Here is a 16,286-nt window from a genome sequence, read left to right on the forward strand (position 1 = left end):
CACTATTGAGGACACAGCATATTCCCAATGGATCGGTGCCAAAATTCCCCAGGCTGATTCTTAGCGCATTTGGGAAATCTGGGGACAGAGGAATGCAGAGGTGCAGGTACATAACGCACGGAGAAGCAACCAGCCGGCCAGGCGTGCTGACGCGTACCTGCAATCCCAGGACTGTGGGAGGCAGAGGCAGGAGAGCCGCAATCTCGTGCCAGCCTGGGAGACTTAGTGAGGCCTTGCCTCAAAATAAAATTTAAAAATTTTAAAAGGGCTGGGGATATGGTTGGGTGCAAAGACCCGGGGTTCAATCCCCAGGACTTGGAGGAAAAGTCACCATGTCTGGTGGCACATGCCTGTAACCCCAACACGGGAAGGCTGAAGCAGGAGAGTTGCAGATTCAAGCCCAGACTGCACAGTTGAGCAATTTTGTGAAACCCTGTCTCAAAAAGAAAGAAGTGGGTAGGAGGAGAGGAAGAAGTGTCGCTCAGTGCAAAAGCCCTGGATTCAAAGCAGCCAGACAGGGGCTGGGGATTTAGCTCAGCAGCAAAGCGCCTGCTTGGCAAGCACAAGGTTGTGAGTTTGATTCCTGATACCGGAAGAAAAACAAAAACAAAACAGAAAAAAAAAACAAAAAAAAACAAAGCAGCCAGACAGTTCTTAATGAGGGGTATTCTCAAGACAATTGAAATATCTTTTCAGATCAAAATCAAGAAAAAGCAGATTAGAAATAATTCTAGATTGAGGCTAAAGAAACCAAGTCAAGTGTGTGGCATTTGTAACAGACAAGTCTGACATACTTAGAAAAATTTTAACTGAATAGAATTTTAAATGATTTGACAATTATTTGTCAGGTATACTAAAAATATTGTGATTATATGAGAAGATGTCTTTGTGCTAAAGTATTTAGGGTATAAAGTGACATCTTTTATAATGTCATTTTTTAAATGTTAATTGTTTGGTCTGCATGGTAAGCATATATGATGTGCATTATACTGTTTTTACTTTTCTGTTTCTGTAAATTTAAATGTTTTCATAGTGAGGTTTGGTTTTTTTTGTCTTTTTGAGACAGGGTCTCACTATGCAGTTCACGCTGGTCTTGAACTTACTTTGTAGCCCAGGCTGACCTTAAACTGGCAATGATCCTCCTGTCTCAGCCTCCCAAGTGCTGCGATTACAGGCGGCTCTCATAGTGAAGTTTTTAAAATTATGTTTTATCCCAACACAGTGTCTCCTACATATCCCCATGGACAAATCTTCCTTGTGTTCCTTGTTTGAAGATCTGTTCAATGAATGCTTATTTGCCCTTATATTAGTAATTAAAATAGTGGGGAAAGGGGACCACAAAAAAATTTTTAAGATTATCGGATTACTTCAGCTGTTGGTTTACATTTTGATTTGGCTTAACTATAGTGGTAGCAGTTTGACATTCTACAAAAGTTTGTTCAAACAGAATCCCAGTTTGTTTTTTTTTTTTTCAGTTCTTTTGTTTGTTTGTTTGTTTGGAGACAGGGTCTCGCTATGCAGTTCAGGCTGGCCTTGAGCTCACTTTGTAGCCCAGGCTGGCCGCGAACTCATAACGATCCTCCTGCCTCAGCCTCCTGAGTGCTGGGATTACAGGCATGCACCACCATGCCCGGCTTTTTTCAGTTCTTTAGTAATGTATTCAGTATATTCTTGGAGCTCCAGTGGCATAATGAGTTAGTATGCAGTACTTACACAATATATTCTTTGTTTTAAACCTGTGTTGAAGATTGAAACCAGGACCTTGTATATGCCGGTGCTGGGATTACAAGCACTGTGCCTAGGTGTATTCTTAAAAAATACAAAATACACACATACAAAGTGGGGTAAAGATAATATATCCTAGAGCAGATACTTTGGAGAATTCTTTACTTGGACACAAAGGATCAAACTGTGTCTGCGTATTAATACAGCATTATTTTTTGTAACATGTTAAAACTTGTTGATTTTTCCTTCCAACCTGCGGTACCGATAGCTGTTGACCTGCTGGAGAAGATGCTTGTATTGGACTCGGATAAGAGAATCACGGCAGCCCAAGCCCTTGCACACGCCTACTTTGCTCAGTACCACGATCCTGATGATGAACCAGTGGCTGATCCTTACGATCAGTCCTTTGAAAGCAGGGACCTCCTCATAGATGAATGGAAAAGTAAGTCCTAAGGGCAGTGTTAACATGCACCTTGAGAACTCCTCTTTAGAAACCTTTTCTATCCCGGTGTAGTGATACACGCCTATAATCGCAGCTCTCGGGAGGCTGAGGCAGGTTGGTTGCCTTGAGTTAGAGGCCAGCCTGGGCTACATAGTGAGTTCAAGGCCAGCCTGAATGACATAGCAAGACCCTGTCTCAAAGAGAAAAAACAAAAAGAAAAAGGAGAGCTTTTCTACATGAACCACTAACCAAACCCATTAGAAAAATAAAAACAGAGTGGTTCCAACCAGCTCACTAACACTTGCAGTCGGGCTCTTGCCGAATGAGTATGCTCCTCCAATGGAATCTGTCTGTTATAGATGACGACTCTCTGGACCTTTGAGATGCTTATGTCGGGTCTGATTTTGTGCACAGCCCTTCACATCTGCTAGAGCTTTCAGGTTCTCTGGAGTTTTTGCATTTGCGCCATCTGTCTGAGATAAGTAGTGAATAGGGTGTTTTACACTTTCACAGTTGATAGAATTGAGGCAAAGAGAGTTTGTATCTTACCTGTTACTTCAGACCTAGTCAGGGACACAGCCAGGAACAGAACCCACATCTCCCAGGTCCAATCTCATATTCTTTCCTTAGCATACAAGTTCAGAACTTAAATCCCCAGAGCCAGGATTCCCTTCGCCTGCAGTTTCGAGTGCTCTGTTATCCTTGAGCACTTTGTCCAGAGAGCTGTAAAGAGGAGGCACTCAGCGACAAGGGAAAGGAGAAGACATGGGTCGTTTACATGGATCCTCCAACCTCTGTGTAGTCCTCTGACCCACATGGACAGCATACATAGGCAACACGGTGTCTGTCAAAGTAGCCCTTCGCGGCGCTAGCCTGGACAGGAGGAGCTTGAACTTAGAAGTGAGAGTGCAGCCAGCAGAGGGAGAGTCCAAACTCTGACATCTGACTTTTCCTTCCTGACTTCCAGGCCTGACCTATGATGAAGTCATCAGCTTTGTGCCACCACCCCTTGACCAAGAAGAGATGGAGTCCTGAGCGCCTGGTTTGTGTCCTGTCGATCCCAATTCACTGTGAGGGGAAGGCCTTTTCATGGGAACTCTCCAAATCTCATTCAAGTGCCTCTTGTTGCGAAGATTTCCTCCATGGTGGAAGGGGTGTGTGTGCGTGTGTGTGTGCGTGTTAGTGTGTGCATGTGCATGTCTGTCTTTGTGGAAGGATAGGAGCATAATAGCAGTTACGATTACAGTGACGTTACGTGGAGTTATGGACGCTCACAGCAGCCTCTCCTGACTCAGGCAGACAAGAGCTGCCATCTTGTTAGGAATGTGTTAGATGCAAAGTAAAAAATATTAAATGCCTCCAATCCCAGTTATGCTTTTGCCATTCTGGCCTCTCCCGGGGGCCTGTACCTGGGATTCCATCCCCTGTGAAGGAAAGCCTCGTTGCCTTTCTGGTCTTGGCCACACACCACAATACACAGAGATCCACCTTCTGGCCGCTTCAGGTGTCAGAGGTCCTCCAGCCATGCGTTCAGCCAAAAAGGACCAACCGGCTTCTGTGCGTGAGCCAGTGATAAACTTGCTCAGTATGGTTCTCAGAACTTGACAGATTATGTTTGAAACTGTAAATATGTCTGTGCCTTAAGAGGAGAGAAGTCAGTGTAGCTAGTTCAAAGACTGCAGCTGCTGAGTTCTGAGCCAGGCAAGTAGCAGGGCTGTTGGACAGCCACTACGAGCCGGAAGTCACCGAACCGGAAGCCGCCGGGCAGCCCCCGGAGGCGGCCATGTCCGCGCATGCTCAGATGTGCATCCTTGCCAAGTGTTGCCGCAGAGGTCCCTGAGTATTGACTTCAGGGTGCACGCGCAGGTTCCTGCTGTCCAGTGTGCTTCCCGCGTGCTGTCTGTGTCTAGCAGAGCGAGGATGTGTGTGCTGCACGCCTTGTTGTGTGAGCATGCACAGCCGTCAGCCCTGTTCTCCCTGGGAGGGCCTAGGCCGGGCGAGCCCGCCCAGGAAGTCTTCTCGGGTAGGTCCAGCCCCAGTCACCTCAGCTGATGCAGGGAGGGGGACTTCATGTTCTCTTCGGCCCCAACACTTGTGTCGCACACACTTGATACTCCAGGTGCTGTTGGTGTGAAAAGAGAGGGCTGCGTAGGTGGGTAGCATTTTCATTCTTGCCATTGGATTTTTAGCAAACTGGAGAGCTGTCAGGGAGATGATCGGGGCTTTGCCCAGGGATAGCCCGACTCTGGGAAACAGAATGTCCTCTTCACTCCCAGTGCTAAGAAATGCTCGAAATCAAAGTGGAAAAATTAAAGATTGTGAGGTCAGAAGCTCCTTTTGCTATCTTTCTCTAAATATGGTTTTAAAAAAAAGTCACAAGGTGTCTTTTCCACCCCTCTATGGAAAGGGTCTTCTTGGCAGCTTACCATTGATTTTTGATGTTTTGATCTTGGTTTGGGGGGCGGAAATAAATTTTCTCAGAATTTTGTACGTCACAGGGTCCTTTGAGAGTGTGATTCCTTTTGGTGGGAAGAAAAGGGCAAATTATTTTAATATTTTGTATGTTCACCTTTATAAAGATGAAATGTGCTCAGGGGTGGAGAAGAATTAATCTCATAACTTTCTGAACTTCAGGCATTTCGTGCTACACGAGGGCCCATATATTTAAGCCTTTTGTGTTAATAAAAAAGTGCAAAGCCAATTCCAGTGTTGGCTGTGTGACAGATCTTGTATTTAGGCCAAGGTGTCTCCATTCTGTATTAGGGCAGGGGCACACATGCTCCAGAGAGACAGGGTAGAACCCCTGAACCGAAAGGAAGGAGGCCAATGGAGGGTGAGCCCCTCACCTGGGACCCTCTCCCTCAAAGGAAAGCAAGCATGAGGCCTCACCTCCTTTCACGCAGCGCAGACCCTCACCAGCCACAGCAAGGTGGATGTCATCAACCGTGTTCAGTGTGAATGCTAGTGTGACTGCCTGCCGGCATACCGCTCTGAATGTCCTTCTAGAAAGGTCTCTGCACATGGCCGTGGACACATTAGGAGGTCGTGTGCTCCAGGAGCCTGGACTCTGAGCTGGAGCCAAGGAAGACCCCTTCTCCTGATCCTCTGATAGGGAACGACAGGGGCGGTGGGAAACTGCTATTTTATTTGTATTCGTGAACCGGGCTGTAATCAGTTACGCCGTATAGGATGTCAGACAATACCACTGGTTAAAATAAAGCCTATTTTTCAAATTCAGTGAGTTCCTCAAATTTGTTATGTTTTTCTCTTGATTGTTTTAATTTAATACACAGTATGGCATTGTATCAGTGTTTTTCGACTGTGACCTGGCAGATCCTACTATTCCTAAAATTTAGAAAACATGTATAGAGCTCCGTAGCTGTGTCTTTGGTGAATAGAATCTGGGCCTTTGATGTGGGTGAGTAAAGCAAAAAGCAAATAAGCCAAGTGTTAAGTGGCAGGGCTACTCCACTTGGCTGAGAGGGCCCAGGGCAGGGTTGGATGCAGCCTGCCACCTGTTTTTGTGTAGCCTGCTGAAAAATGGTTTTTACATTTTTAAATGGTTGGAAAAGATTAAAAGAAGAATATTTTTTGTAGCATGTGAAAAATAATGTATCGTTCAAATCTTAGTGTCCATCAATAAAGTTTTATTGGAATTTAACCGCACATTGGTTTATACCTTGTCTGTGTGGCTGCTTTTGTGTGCGATGAACTGAGCAGTTGCGACAGCACGGGCCTGGGAAACGGATGCCGGTGGCCTGGCTCCAGCTTCCTCTGCTCTGTAGAATGAGGTCTAAGTTCCTTTCAGCTTGGACATGCGAAGACTGTAAGCGAAGTGAAGGTTGGGTGTGTGCGTATCTCCGCATACTGTTTGTAGGGCAAATGTACTTTATGACTGCCTTGTCTTCATGGCCCTTGAAAATGCTTTTTGAAAAGCATGCCAGGATTTTTTCTTTTTTTTTTTTTTTTTTTTTGTCTTTTTGAGACAGGGTCTCACTATGCAGTTCAGGCTGGTTTTGAGCTCACTTTGTAGCCCAGGCTGGCCTTGAACTCACAACAGTCCTCCTGCTTCAGCCTCCCAAATGCTGGGATTAGAGGTGTGCGCCACCATGCACGGTTGCACGCCAGGATTAAAGGGCCACTGGGTCTCCTAGGTGAGTCCTCGGGGCCTGTGCTGGTGAGCTGTAAAGATCCTTTCCGTGTCACAGGGATGACACCCAACAGTGCGTGGAGGAGGCTGAGAGCTTGCAACTGGCTATTTTGTCCTGGGCTGCCTGGCCCTCCCCTGGCACCTGGGAATAACAGCCGTGATCAAAGGCAAACCAGCCACAGACCCTCTTCCTATCGTCGGCCACTTTTTCTTTTCCTTGGGACTGGAGACTGAACCCAGAGAGCTCTGAACTACCTGCTCCAGCAATTTTTATTTTTATGTTTTATTTTGACAGAGCCTCTTTAAATTGCCCAGGCTGGCCTTGACTTTAATGATCCTCCTGCCTCAGCTTTCCAAGTAGCTGGGATTATAGGCATGCACCACCTCTCTCTGCTCCGGTGACTTCTCAGGAAGGTGAGAGGAAAGGGCCTGGAGCATTGCAGGAGGAGCAGCTCCTGTGGAGTTCAGGCAGTCATAGGGAGCTTTTTGCCTTCCAGTACCAGTCATGAGTACAGCCTTCTTTCCAGGCTTGTGAGACGCAGGCCAAGAAGCCCAAGAAGAGCTCACACCAGAAAAAGCTGACCTAAAGTGAACCCACTTAAAATGGGCCCAGAATTTCATTCTAAACAGTGGGATGGGGTGGGGCATAAAAGAAATCAGACTGGAACTTTTTTTTTTTTTTTTGGAGACAGGACCTCCTAAGTGCTCAAGTTGCCCAGGCCTGGCTCACACTTGTGATGCTCCTGCCTCAGCCTCTCAGAGTGCTGGGATTACAGATGTACACCACTGTACACCTCAGTTAATTGTGACTTTTATCATGAAAATAAAATTATTGAAGCATGTTCATATTCTCAAATATGTATTATGAATAAAGAATGATTCAGGTATTTTTTAAAGTGAAATTAATACGTTTAATTTTTTTTTTTGTACCAGGAATCGAACTCAGGACCTTGTGCCTGACAGGCAGGCGCTTGTGCCACTGAGCTATATCCCCAGCCTGAAATTAATATCTTAACTATTCTCATTTCATTTTGACAACAACCATGGGGGAACTTTAGCAAGACATATTGAAGTTTTCATCCTTTTTCTATAGGGCCTTATTCTCTTGATATTTGTTTTATGTAAGTACCACTCGTCAGTCAGGTGTGGTGGCATATACTGTTACTCCCAGTGTTGAGGCTGAGGCAGGAGGATTGCCCCAAGTTTGAGGCCAGCATGGGCTACATAGTCCAAAACCAGCCTGAGACCCTTTCTCAAAAAAAAAAAAAGGGGGGGTGGGGCTGGGGATTTAGCTCAGCGGCAAAGCACCTGCCTGGCAAGTGCAAGGTCGTGAGTTCGGTTCCTGGTACCGGAGAAAAACCAAAAAAAAAAAAAAAAATCCAGGTGCAATTTCCATATGATGATAGTAGTCATTGTGTATATATAAAATGTATCAATAAAATTTTTAAAATGAAAAAAGTCAATACAATAAAATAAAATATAAAAAAGATCCTGGGTTCAATTCCCAGTACCACCACCTCCAGGAAAAAATGTATCCTCACATACCCTTCTTTGCCTAGGAACATTGCTTAAGATTAGAGCAACTTTCTAGCATTATCGATCAACCTCATCAAATCCCCATCATTTGCAAGCCTTTTTTTTTTTTTTTTTTTGTCTTTGTGAGACAGGGTCTCGCTGTGCAGTTCAGACTGGCCTTGAGCTCACTTTGTAGCCCACGCTGGCCTCGAACTCGCAACGATCCTCCTGCCTCATGTTTAATTTGCAAGACTTGATCACTGCAGTTGATCTGCATTGTATTTGTATCATTTATTGATGTTTACAAAGACCAACAAAAGATTAGACTGCAAAGGGCGGTTACATGCTGGGCTCAGGTCCTCCAGAAGGGCAGACTCACTGAGAAGTCAGTGCATTAGTGAACGTTTCCTCCTTGTGAGGACTTTCACTTCTCTGCAGTCTGGTCCCTGCAAGGACTTGGTTCACGAATATGCAAATAACGAAGGCCCCCTTTTATTTATAGTTCAGATGTTTTAATAATGTGCATATCCTTTGAACCTACCACTTATACTTCAAGAGCTGCACACGAGTGCACAAAGGAGAAGGTAAGAGGTGGTTCAGAGCCCCGTGCTTTGTGATAGTAAACCGAGGGTCCCGCCCCTAAGGGTCGGGACCTGCTGGGTGAAGACGTCTGTGCTGTGTGGTACCGCCCAGCCAGAGGGGGTGGAGAGACACTATGTGGGAGGAAGAAGAGGGAAACTGTAGTGTGCCAGGCCCCTTTCACAAGAAATGCGTGGGTTAGAAGTGTTTGGGGCCGGGCGTGGTGGCACACGCCTGTAATCCAAGCACTGGGGAGGCTGAGGCAGGAGGATCTTTGCAAGTTTGAGGCCAGCCTGGGCTAAAGTGTTTGGGATTTGGCAGTAGTCACATGGACTTTACTGGTTGAAAATCCCACCTCCAAAAGCTGGAAACTTAAGGCTTCTCAAGCGCTGCCTCCATGCTGGGACAGGACAGCGCTTCCGGTTTGGGCTTTTCGGGTGAGGAGCGCCCAACCTGTGTGTAGCTAGGGAAACCTAGAAGGACACACGGAGTTAGGAGCAACCATCTCCAGGAAGTGGGATTGTGGGCGCTAACTTTGGCGCCATTTCTGTACTCTTTCCCTTTTTGTATTTATAACTGCAATTCTGTTGTCATCAGAAAAACTTTTTCCAGAGAGAAAGATTTTTAAAATCTGTGTGACCCAGGGACCATCGAGTCCAGCTTCTCACATCAGGAGGACACCTTCCGGAAATGGGTTGCCCGGACTGGCCCACCTCTGCAAGCAGAGCCCACCTGGTCTCCCCTCCCAGCCAACATGGTTCCACCCGCCCCCAGGGCTGGAGCAGGGCACTGTGGCTGGCACTGCCGCGTTCCCGGTGTCTCTCCGCGGGTGTCAGCTCATTTGTGTTCTTTTTGTTTTGGGGTTGTTTTGGGTTTTTTTTTGTTTTTTTGGGGGGGGGGCGGTTTCCAGTGCCGGGAATCGAACTCACGACCTCGCGTTTGCAGGGCAGGCGCTATGCCGCTGAGCTAAACCCCCAGCCCCTGAGCTCATTTGTGGTGGGCATCTCCTGCTCACTGCAGGTGTCAGGCAGCGTCTTGGCCTCTACCCCTGGCTACCAGCAACCAAGCGCGTCACCCCCAGCCATAGTGGCCATAAGTGTCCCTAGGTGTTGCCGCATGTCCCGTGGCAAGAATCCGGCGATGTTAAGCAGTCCTTGGGAAGGTGCCGTGAGGAGCCGCGGCCCAGTGTGTTGCGGCCACTCGGGCGCTTTCCTTGCGCGCACTTGGGTGGCCCTTGGTACCACGGCCGGCCCGAGGGGCGCGTTGGGTGAGTTTGCTCTGCAGCCAGTGGGGAGCACAGGGTGGTGGGGACCGTTTGTGGGGACCGTTTGCCGCCAGGCCGCCTCAGCCCAAAGGACACTGCTGCACGCCGGGGTCCCCTAGGCAAGGAGCGCCTTCCCGCGCCCTCTGCCTCCTCTCCTGTCCTGCTCCGAAAGCAGAGCCAGCCTCGCTGTCGCCTTCCCTCACTGCCTCTGCGCGTGCCCCGGGCCCTCGCCCTTCTCCCTCGCCCGCCCCCGGGCTGCCTTATTTGTTCCTCTGCTCAGCCTGGACGTCACCCCCGTCCCATCCGCCCGGGTGCGGCGAGGACAGCCCGGCACAGACGCCCTGCGCCCTTCTGTGTGCCGCGGGGCCGCCGCGGCCTCCACCGCCTCACCGCTTGCTGCCCAGCCCCGTACTCAGAGGAGAAGAGAGAAGACGGGGACACGGCTCCAGAACCAGCTGCCCGAGTGCCAGTCGCGGGCCCTGTCTGCTATGGGTACAGCCTTTGAGCAAGCTGCTTCGCCTCGCGTTGTGAAGATCAGAGGAGTGAAGGCCTCTGGGGCCTTCCGCACGCAGCAAGCGTAAGTCCGTGCGCAGGGCTGCGCGTCCTAAACTGCTGTCTGTGTCCGTGGTGCCTGGCACGCAGTGGGCACTCGTCTTTATCAGCCCGGTCAGTGGATGACTATTAGCTGGTTTGTTTGTTTTTGAGACAAGGTCTTGCTATGTCATCCAGGCTGGCCTTGAGCTCACTATGTAGCCCAGGCTGGTCTCGAACTCACAGCAATCCTGCTTCAGCCTGCCTCAGCCTCCAGCGCTGGGATTACAGGTGGGCACCCCGGTGCTTGGCTCTGACTATCAGCTTTTGCGTGTGTGTGTGTGTGTGTGTGTGTGTGTGTGTGTCTTTTTGAGACAGGGTCTTGCTATGCAGTTCAGGCTGGCCTTGAGCTCACTTTGTAGCCCAGGCTGGCCTCAAACTCGCAAAGATCCTCCTGCCTCAGCCTCCCGAGTGCTGGGGTTACAGGCGTGCACCACCAGGCCTGCTATCGGCTTTTAATCACTCGCAAATCATCTTGTCCTCCTTCCTGTTTTCACAGTCAACAGTCTGTAGAAACAAAGACCATCTAAAAGAAACAGACCCTGAGAAACCACTTGGAGGATGCCAACAGGTATTGCAGCAGCCATTGCTGACTTCCTACCAATCTGTCCATAACTCTGTAATGTTTGTATTGCTCCTATGCTGTTTTGTAAATGGATGGATGTTTGTTACTATGTGTTGCAACAACAACCATTGAGAATAGCCAATTATTATTTGATCGATCACTCATGTATAGCTCTATTTGTTTTCCCTAGAGACCACTTTGGAGACACCAGGGTATAGTACAACAACCATTGATAATTTCCTGCCATTTCTGTCTGTAACTCACTATTATTTGTCCATTTGTTTTCCTGAGAAACTATCTTGAAGATACCAATAGGTAAAATAAGAACCGTTGATAATGTCCTACCACTTTGTCTGTAATTTGGTGTATCCCCCTACTGCTTTATTGTTCTTCTTTTACTCTTTAAAATAAAAAATAAATAAATAAAAGAAACAGAGCACAGTATATACAGATTTTTGCCCTAAGGAACAAAGCTATCTGGAAGTTCTTTGATTTTTTTTAAATTCTTTTTTGCCTTTTTGAGACAGGATCTCGCTATGCAGTTCAGGCTGGACTTGAGCGCACTTTGTAGCCCAGGCTGGTCTCGAACTTGCAACAATCCTCCTGCCTCAGCCTCCTGAGTGCTGGGATTACAGGTGTGCGTCACCACACCCAATTGGGTGCATAGCCATTTAGTGAATTAGGACAAGGTCAAAAGTTTATTGAAAGGACCTGTCGCCCGCGAGCCAGATAATTCCCAGTTTCCCCGTCCACCTGCCACTTTGAGATGAAAATATCAAAGGAAAAGTAGCAAATACGTGGAAATCATTGTGGGAACCACTCTAGAAATATCTGGCAGGTTCCCTCGTGTGTCAGGCTTGGAGATAAGGGAGAGGATGGAGGTCGCAGGGTCACCCTCGAGGAGTTGATGGGGCTCCCGCGTGGGGACCAGGTCACCTCCGACCACGGCCGGCACCCGGCTGGCAGGCGGTGGGCGGGGCGTGGGAGCCGGGCCACGAGTCCTCCCGGGTGCTGCCGGGCCTGCCTGGCCTGCTCTGCCAGCTGTTTCCGGTGTGAGCCGCATGATGTCATCGCCCGCCACCCTGACTCGGAGACCCGGTCCCTCCAGGGCATTGCTCAGGCGTGACAGACCTGCTGGGAGAGCTGGGCACCCGTGGCTCTGCCCAGTAACCCTGGGTAATGGCAGGTGACACAGTGCTTGCCCAGGTGCTCCCCATGGGGGGACAAATGGCCCACTCGGTGCTGGGCTGGGAACCCCCCCGCCGCGCTGGTCCCCCCGGCGTGCCGGCCAGTGTGTGGCGTTTCCCAGACTTGGACAGAGCTTGCAGGTGGCGAAGCACTTAGCACATCGCCTCTCCTAACTGTTCTTCTTCATGACATGAATAAAACAGGTTTCTTGTTGAAGAGGAGAAACCTGGATGTCCCTGAATAAGATCTGTTGCCCCGCTGCCTAGAAGCAGCAGCTGTTGAAGAAAAGTGTCAGTCCTAGAAAACGTCGTGCTGCCTTAAAGTTACACAGCTTGCAAATGAAAGCGTGAAACATGCTCACCGAATTTCACCCCTAGCCCCAGTACTTTGGTCTTTTAGCCACAGATATCTCCAGACAGATGCAGAGTTTTAAAGCAAGTCCCCAAACCCTGAAACCATAAAGGAGAAGGTTAGTGAATTTGATGACACTAGGACTGTAAAACTTTCATACACCGGAAGCAGTTGGTGGCTGTGTGGTTCTAGGTGATTGTTCTGGGAAAAAAAAAAACTTGCTCATAGGCTCACAAGGAACTGAGCAGAGTTTTCCTTCAGCATTATTTGTAATGGTAGAAATAACTAGAGGAAACCACAAAGTGTGCCAGTAGGAGAACAGAAAATAACCTGCAGTGCATTCATTCAGTGATATATTACATGGCAGAGAAAAGTGAACTAGAGTGGTTTTGCCCGCCTTGTTCTTCACTCAGCCCTGCTTTGTCTGAGATAATTAGCAGATTGCAGTGTCTGGAAATGGTTTTAGTTGTCACATTTGGGAGAGGCAGCGAGCCACTGGCATCTAGTGGGCACAGGCAGGGATGCTGCCATATATTCTACAGTGCACGGGCAGCCTCTTAAAACAAAATGAGGCAAGAAGTCAGTGAGGCCAGATAACTCAGCATCAGCAGATCTCACCAATCATCCAGTGAGAAAGGAAAGCACCGAATGACCCAGTTTGATATCGTTTGCACACACATGCATGGACAGTACAACTGCACACCCCTCATTTGCTGTGTAAACTCAGCAAACTGCTTAAGCATCCAGGGCCTCAGTTATCACTTCTGTAAAATGGGCTCATATTCCTGATAACACCTTCATAGGGTTGTGAGGATTGAGTTAACCAAAGTACAGCACCTCAGAGTAGCATGTGGCTCACAGTAAGAACTGCAGAAGCTGCCGGGTATGACAATGCACACATGCCAGCCAGCACTCTGAGAGGCTGAGGCAGGAGGATCCCAAGTTCGAGCCCAGCCTGGACAACTTAGCAACTTAGCAACTCTGTTTCAAAGTAAAGAATAAAAAAAGGCTGAGGCTGTAGCTCAGTGCAAAGGCCCTGGGTTCCATCCCTAGGACTGTATACATTTTTGTCACCAATATCATAATAATCATTAGCATCTATAATGCTGTGTTTAAAGTAGCATAAGCAAACATGGCAAGTGTGTGAAACCTCAGGAGCCTGCCTGGAAGAAGACCCCTGTCTCCCCTGCCACTGACTCTGTCCTGTGGGGCCAGCCTAGGTGTCCCTGCAAATCCCAGACAATCCGTCGGGGCAGTCACTTGTCCTTTTTCCCTGAGGCCCCACGCCTCTCTGTTGCCGGAGGTTCGAACAGGCAGTGAGCTTGCGCCTGGGGCCCGGAGGGCTGCGACGCCGTCCTGTCCTGGTAAGGAGAGCCCGTTTTCACGCCGGGGGGCGTTGCCCAGCAGGCCCAGAAGCCCACACCGGCTCCACCCCACCTGACGATGACACACATGAGGCTTCTTGGGGACAGGCACTGTGACATTTGTCCACGGATCCTCAGTCCCTTGATGCTCAGCAAAATTTGGCCAATTGGGTTAAAGCTTTGCTAAGCAGGTAGCGAGGACAGAGGAAAATAAGGCGTCCCTGCCCTGGGCGGCGTCCGGGCAGCTTGTGGCAAAGGCCGGTCCGAGGCTTAGGTGGGGAGGAGCCACCGAGCCAATCCTGAGGGTCCCGCCCGGCAGGGGCGCAGTGTTCGGTGGGTGAGGCCCGCCCACGGGCCGCGGGAGAACCCCACTAGCACAGAGCAGCGCCGGGTGAGGGCACACCTCGCCCGACAGGCCGGGAAGCTGACTCTGTCCTGGAGGCTTGGGGCCGGGTGGTGGGCAGGACAGGCTGCCTCCTCCCGGAGGTGAATCAGGGCCCCGCTGCCACCAGCCTGCCCGGCGCCCGGCGCCCTGATCTGCACCGCTCGAGCTGCTGGGCGGCGCCCCCTCCTTCCAGGGCCGAGCCTGTCCGGATGAGCGCGGCAGGCGGCAGCCAGGGTCACCGTGTTTGGGACCGGCCGTGCGCGCCCTCTGCGGTCCTGGCTCGTCCCTGCCACCGCACCTTCGCAGGGCCATCAGCGGCATGTGGGAGCCGGCGCGGTGTGACTCTGGCCTGTGGCTCTCTCTGTCTCCGGCAGCTGGAAGGTGGCCGCTGTGTGAGGTCCCTGCCAGGACTGTGGCACAGCCCGGCCATTTCCCTCCGGAAGGAAGGGGAGGCTCAGCTGTGCTGTGTGACCTCGGGCCAGGGCGGGTCCCTTCAACCTCTCTGGGCCTCCTTTTGTCATGTGTGACACGGGAGATCCTAGCAACCCAGCGCCTCGGGTTCCCAGGCGAATTACATGGGTTACGTGTGTGTAAAGTTCTTAGAACAATTCTTGGTGAGTAATTAGGGCTCTGTCCGTGTGTCACATACACAGAGTAAAAACTGAGGTGTCCAGACAGGCCGGTGCCCTAGCCTAAGGTCACACAGCCAATTAGAGGCGGCGCTGGAGCCCAGCCGGAGCCCGGGTCGTAGCGCAGCAGCTGGCCCTGCTGGACCTGTCTGATTTCTTTGGCGCTGACGTGGGTCGGGGCTCCCGGGGACGCGGTGTGTGTCCTGACCGAGATGTTGACATAGAAGGGGTGGGGCGACCAGACCGGTGACCTCTGCCCTCAAAGCTGGCGGCGGGGGTGACCCAGTCACCGCAGCGTGACAGGTCACTGGAGTAGGGGCGCCCCAGCCAGGGAGGTGAATGGGTCACCTCTGCCTGCCAGCCAGCCACTGTGTGCCAGGCACTGTTCTAGGTTCTTGGAATTCGGCGACGAAGAGCTTGAAGGAGACAGAAGCCAGGTGCGGGCACTGGGCGAGGCCGGGGAGGAGGAGTGGCCCCAGCTGGCCTGTGGATGAGAGGGTGCACACCGCCCAACGCCCACGACCTGGCATGTCATCTCGCTGCCATCCCGGCCGGGTGGGCAGGGTCCTCCCACCTCCCCAAAGAGGAAGCCCAGAGGAGCACGCCCACCTGCCTGAAGTCACACAGCTGCGCGTGGCGGTCTGAGCTCAGACGCAGCTCCGCCGCCAGGTGCTGGCGACCCCTCGCTGGCCTGCAGAACACACACACACACACACACACACACACACACACACACACAGGATGTCAGGAAGCCTGGGAGGGTGGGAGGGAGATGGGGGAGCAGGGGGAGGGTGTGCACTGCGGAGGTCCTTCACCACCCGCACGGGTCCAGCCTGGTGCTGGGGGCTAGGGAGCCACGCAGACATTGCACCTGCAGACCTGGCCACACGAGGTGAAAAGAGAACAGAACAACCAACCCGCCCGGGACAGGCTGTAGCAATTGGATAGCGACCGCCCCTCCTCAACACCCACAGCAGACCTGACCTCCGCTTGTCCCGGGCCACAGCCTCCTGGGTTCCTCTGCCCCGTCTTCAAAGCGCGCAGCCCTCACTCCCTCTGGCCCAGAAGAGACAGGCAGCGCTGGTTCATCCATTCCGAGGCCCGGCAGGCTGCTTGGGGGCTGTCCTTGCCTTCAGAGTCTAAGGGCTGAGATGGATGTTGGCTAGGACAAGGCAGACTAAGATTATGATCAGGAGCAGGGTGTGGTGGTGCACACCTGTAAATCCCACCACCCTGGGAGGCTGAGGCAGGAGGATGGCAAGTTGGAGTCCAGCCTGAGCAAGGTAGAGATTTAGCAAGACCCTGTCTCAAAAAAGGGTGGGGATGTAGCTCAGTGTGAAGGCCCTGGGCTCCATTCCCCGTACTGAAGAAAAAAAAAAGATTATAGTGAACGTTACCAAGGCCCAGGCCCAAAGCAAGGCTAGCCATGGTTTTGTTTTTGTTTTTTTTTTTTGGTTTTTCTCCGGTACCGGGAACCGAACTCACGACCTTGCGCTTGCCAGGCAGGCGCTTTTGCCGCTGAGCTAAATCCCCAGCCC

At 50.8% G+C, this 16,286-nt stretch overlaps 1 protein-coding gene and 1 long non-coding RNA gene across 10 annotated transcripts in view; one reads left to right on the top strand and one right to left on the bottom strand.

Moving 5' to 3' along the window:
* Mapk14 (mitogen-activated protein kinase 14) overlaps positions 1-5,828 on the top strand; it is a 47,753-nt gene extending 41,925 nt beyond the window's left edge. For all 6 annotated transcript variants that reach the window (XM_013516892.1, XM_013516893.1, XM_005389569.2 and 3 more), the window contains 2 exons: positions 1,994-2,167; positions 3,135-5,828. In XM_013516892.1, the coding sequence (XP_013372346.1) occupies positions 1,994-2,167; positions 3,135-3,202 (242 nt within the window). In that variant the 3' untranslated portion in view covers positions 3,203-5,828. The remainder of the gene's footprint in view (positions 1-1,993; positions 2,168-3,134) is intronic.
* A 5,738-nt stretch (positions 5,829-11,566) lies between these two features.
* The window catches only part of LOC102005079, a 6,315-nt gene continuing 1,595 nt past the window's right edge, over positions 11,567-16,286 (bottom strand). Inside the window, exons 2-4 of one of the 4 annotated variants that reach the window (XR_261849.1) lie at positions 15,728-15,887; positions 15,358-15,439; positions 11,567-12,468 (exon numbers count right to left, since the gene is read on the bottom strand). This is a non-coding gene — a long non-coding RNA (uncharacterized LOC102005079). Of the gene's footprint in view, positions 12,469-14,297; positions 15,272-15,357; positions 15,440-15,727; positions 15,895-16,286 lie in introns of those variants that run through there. The other 3 variants (XR_261850.1, XR_001235105.1, XR_001235106.1) reach the window with 3 other exon arrangements.

This window comes from Chinchilla lanigera, unplaced genomic scaffold (assembly GCF_000276665.1).
Source record: "Chinchilla lanigera isolate Chin_1 unplaced genomic scaffold, ChiLan1.0 scaffold00036, whole genome shotgun sequence".
NCBI classification, from domain to species: domain Eukaryota; kingdom Metazoa; phylum Chordata; class Mammalia; order Rodentia; family Chinchillidae; genus Chinchilla; species Chinchilla lanigera.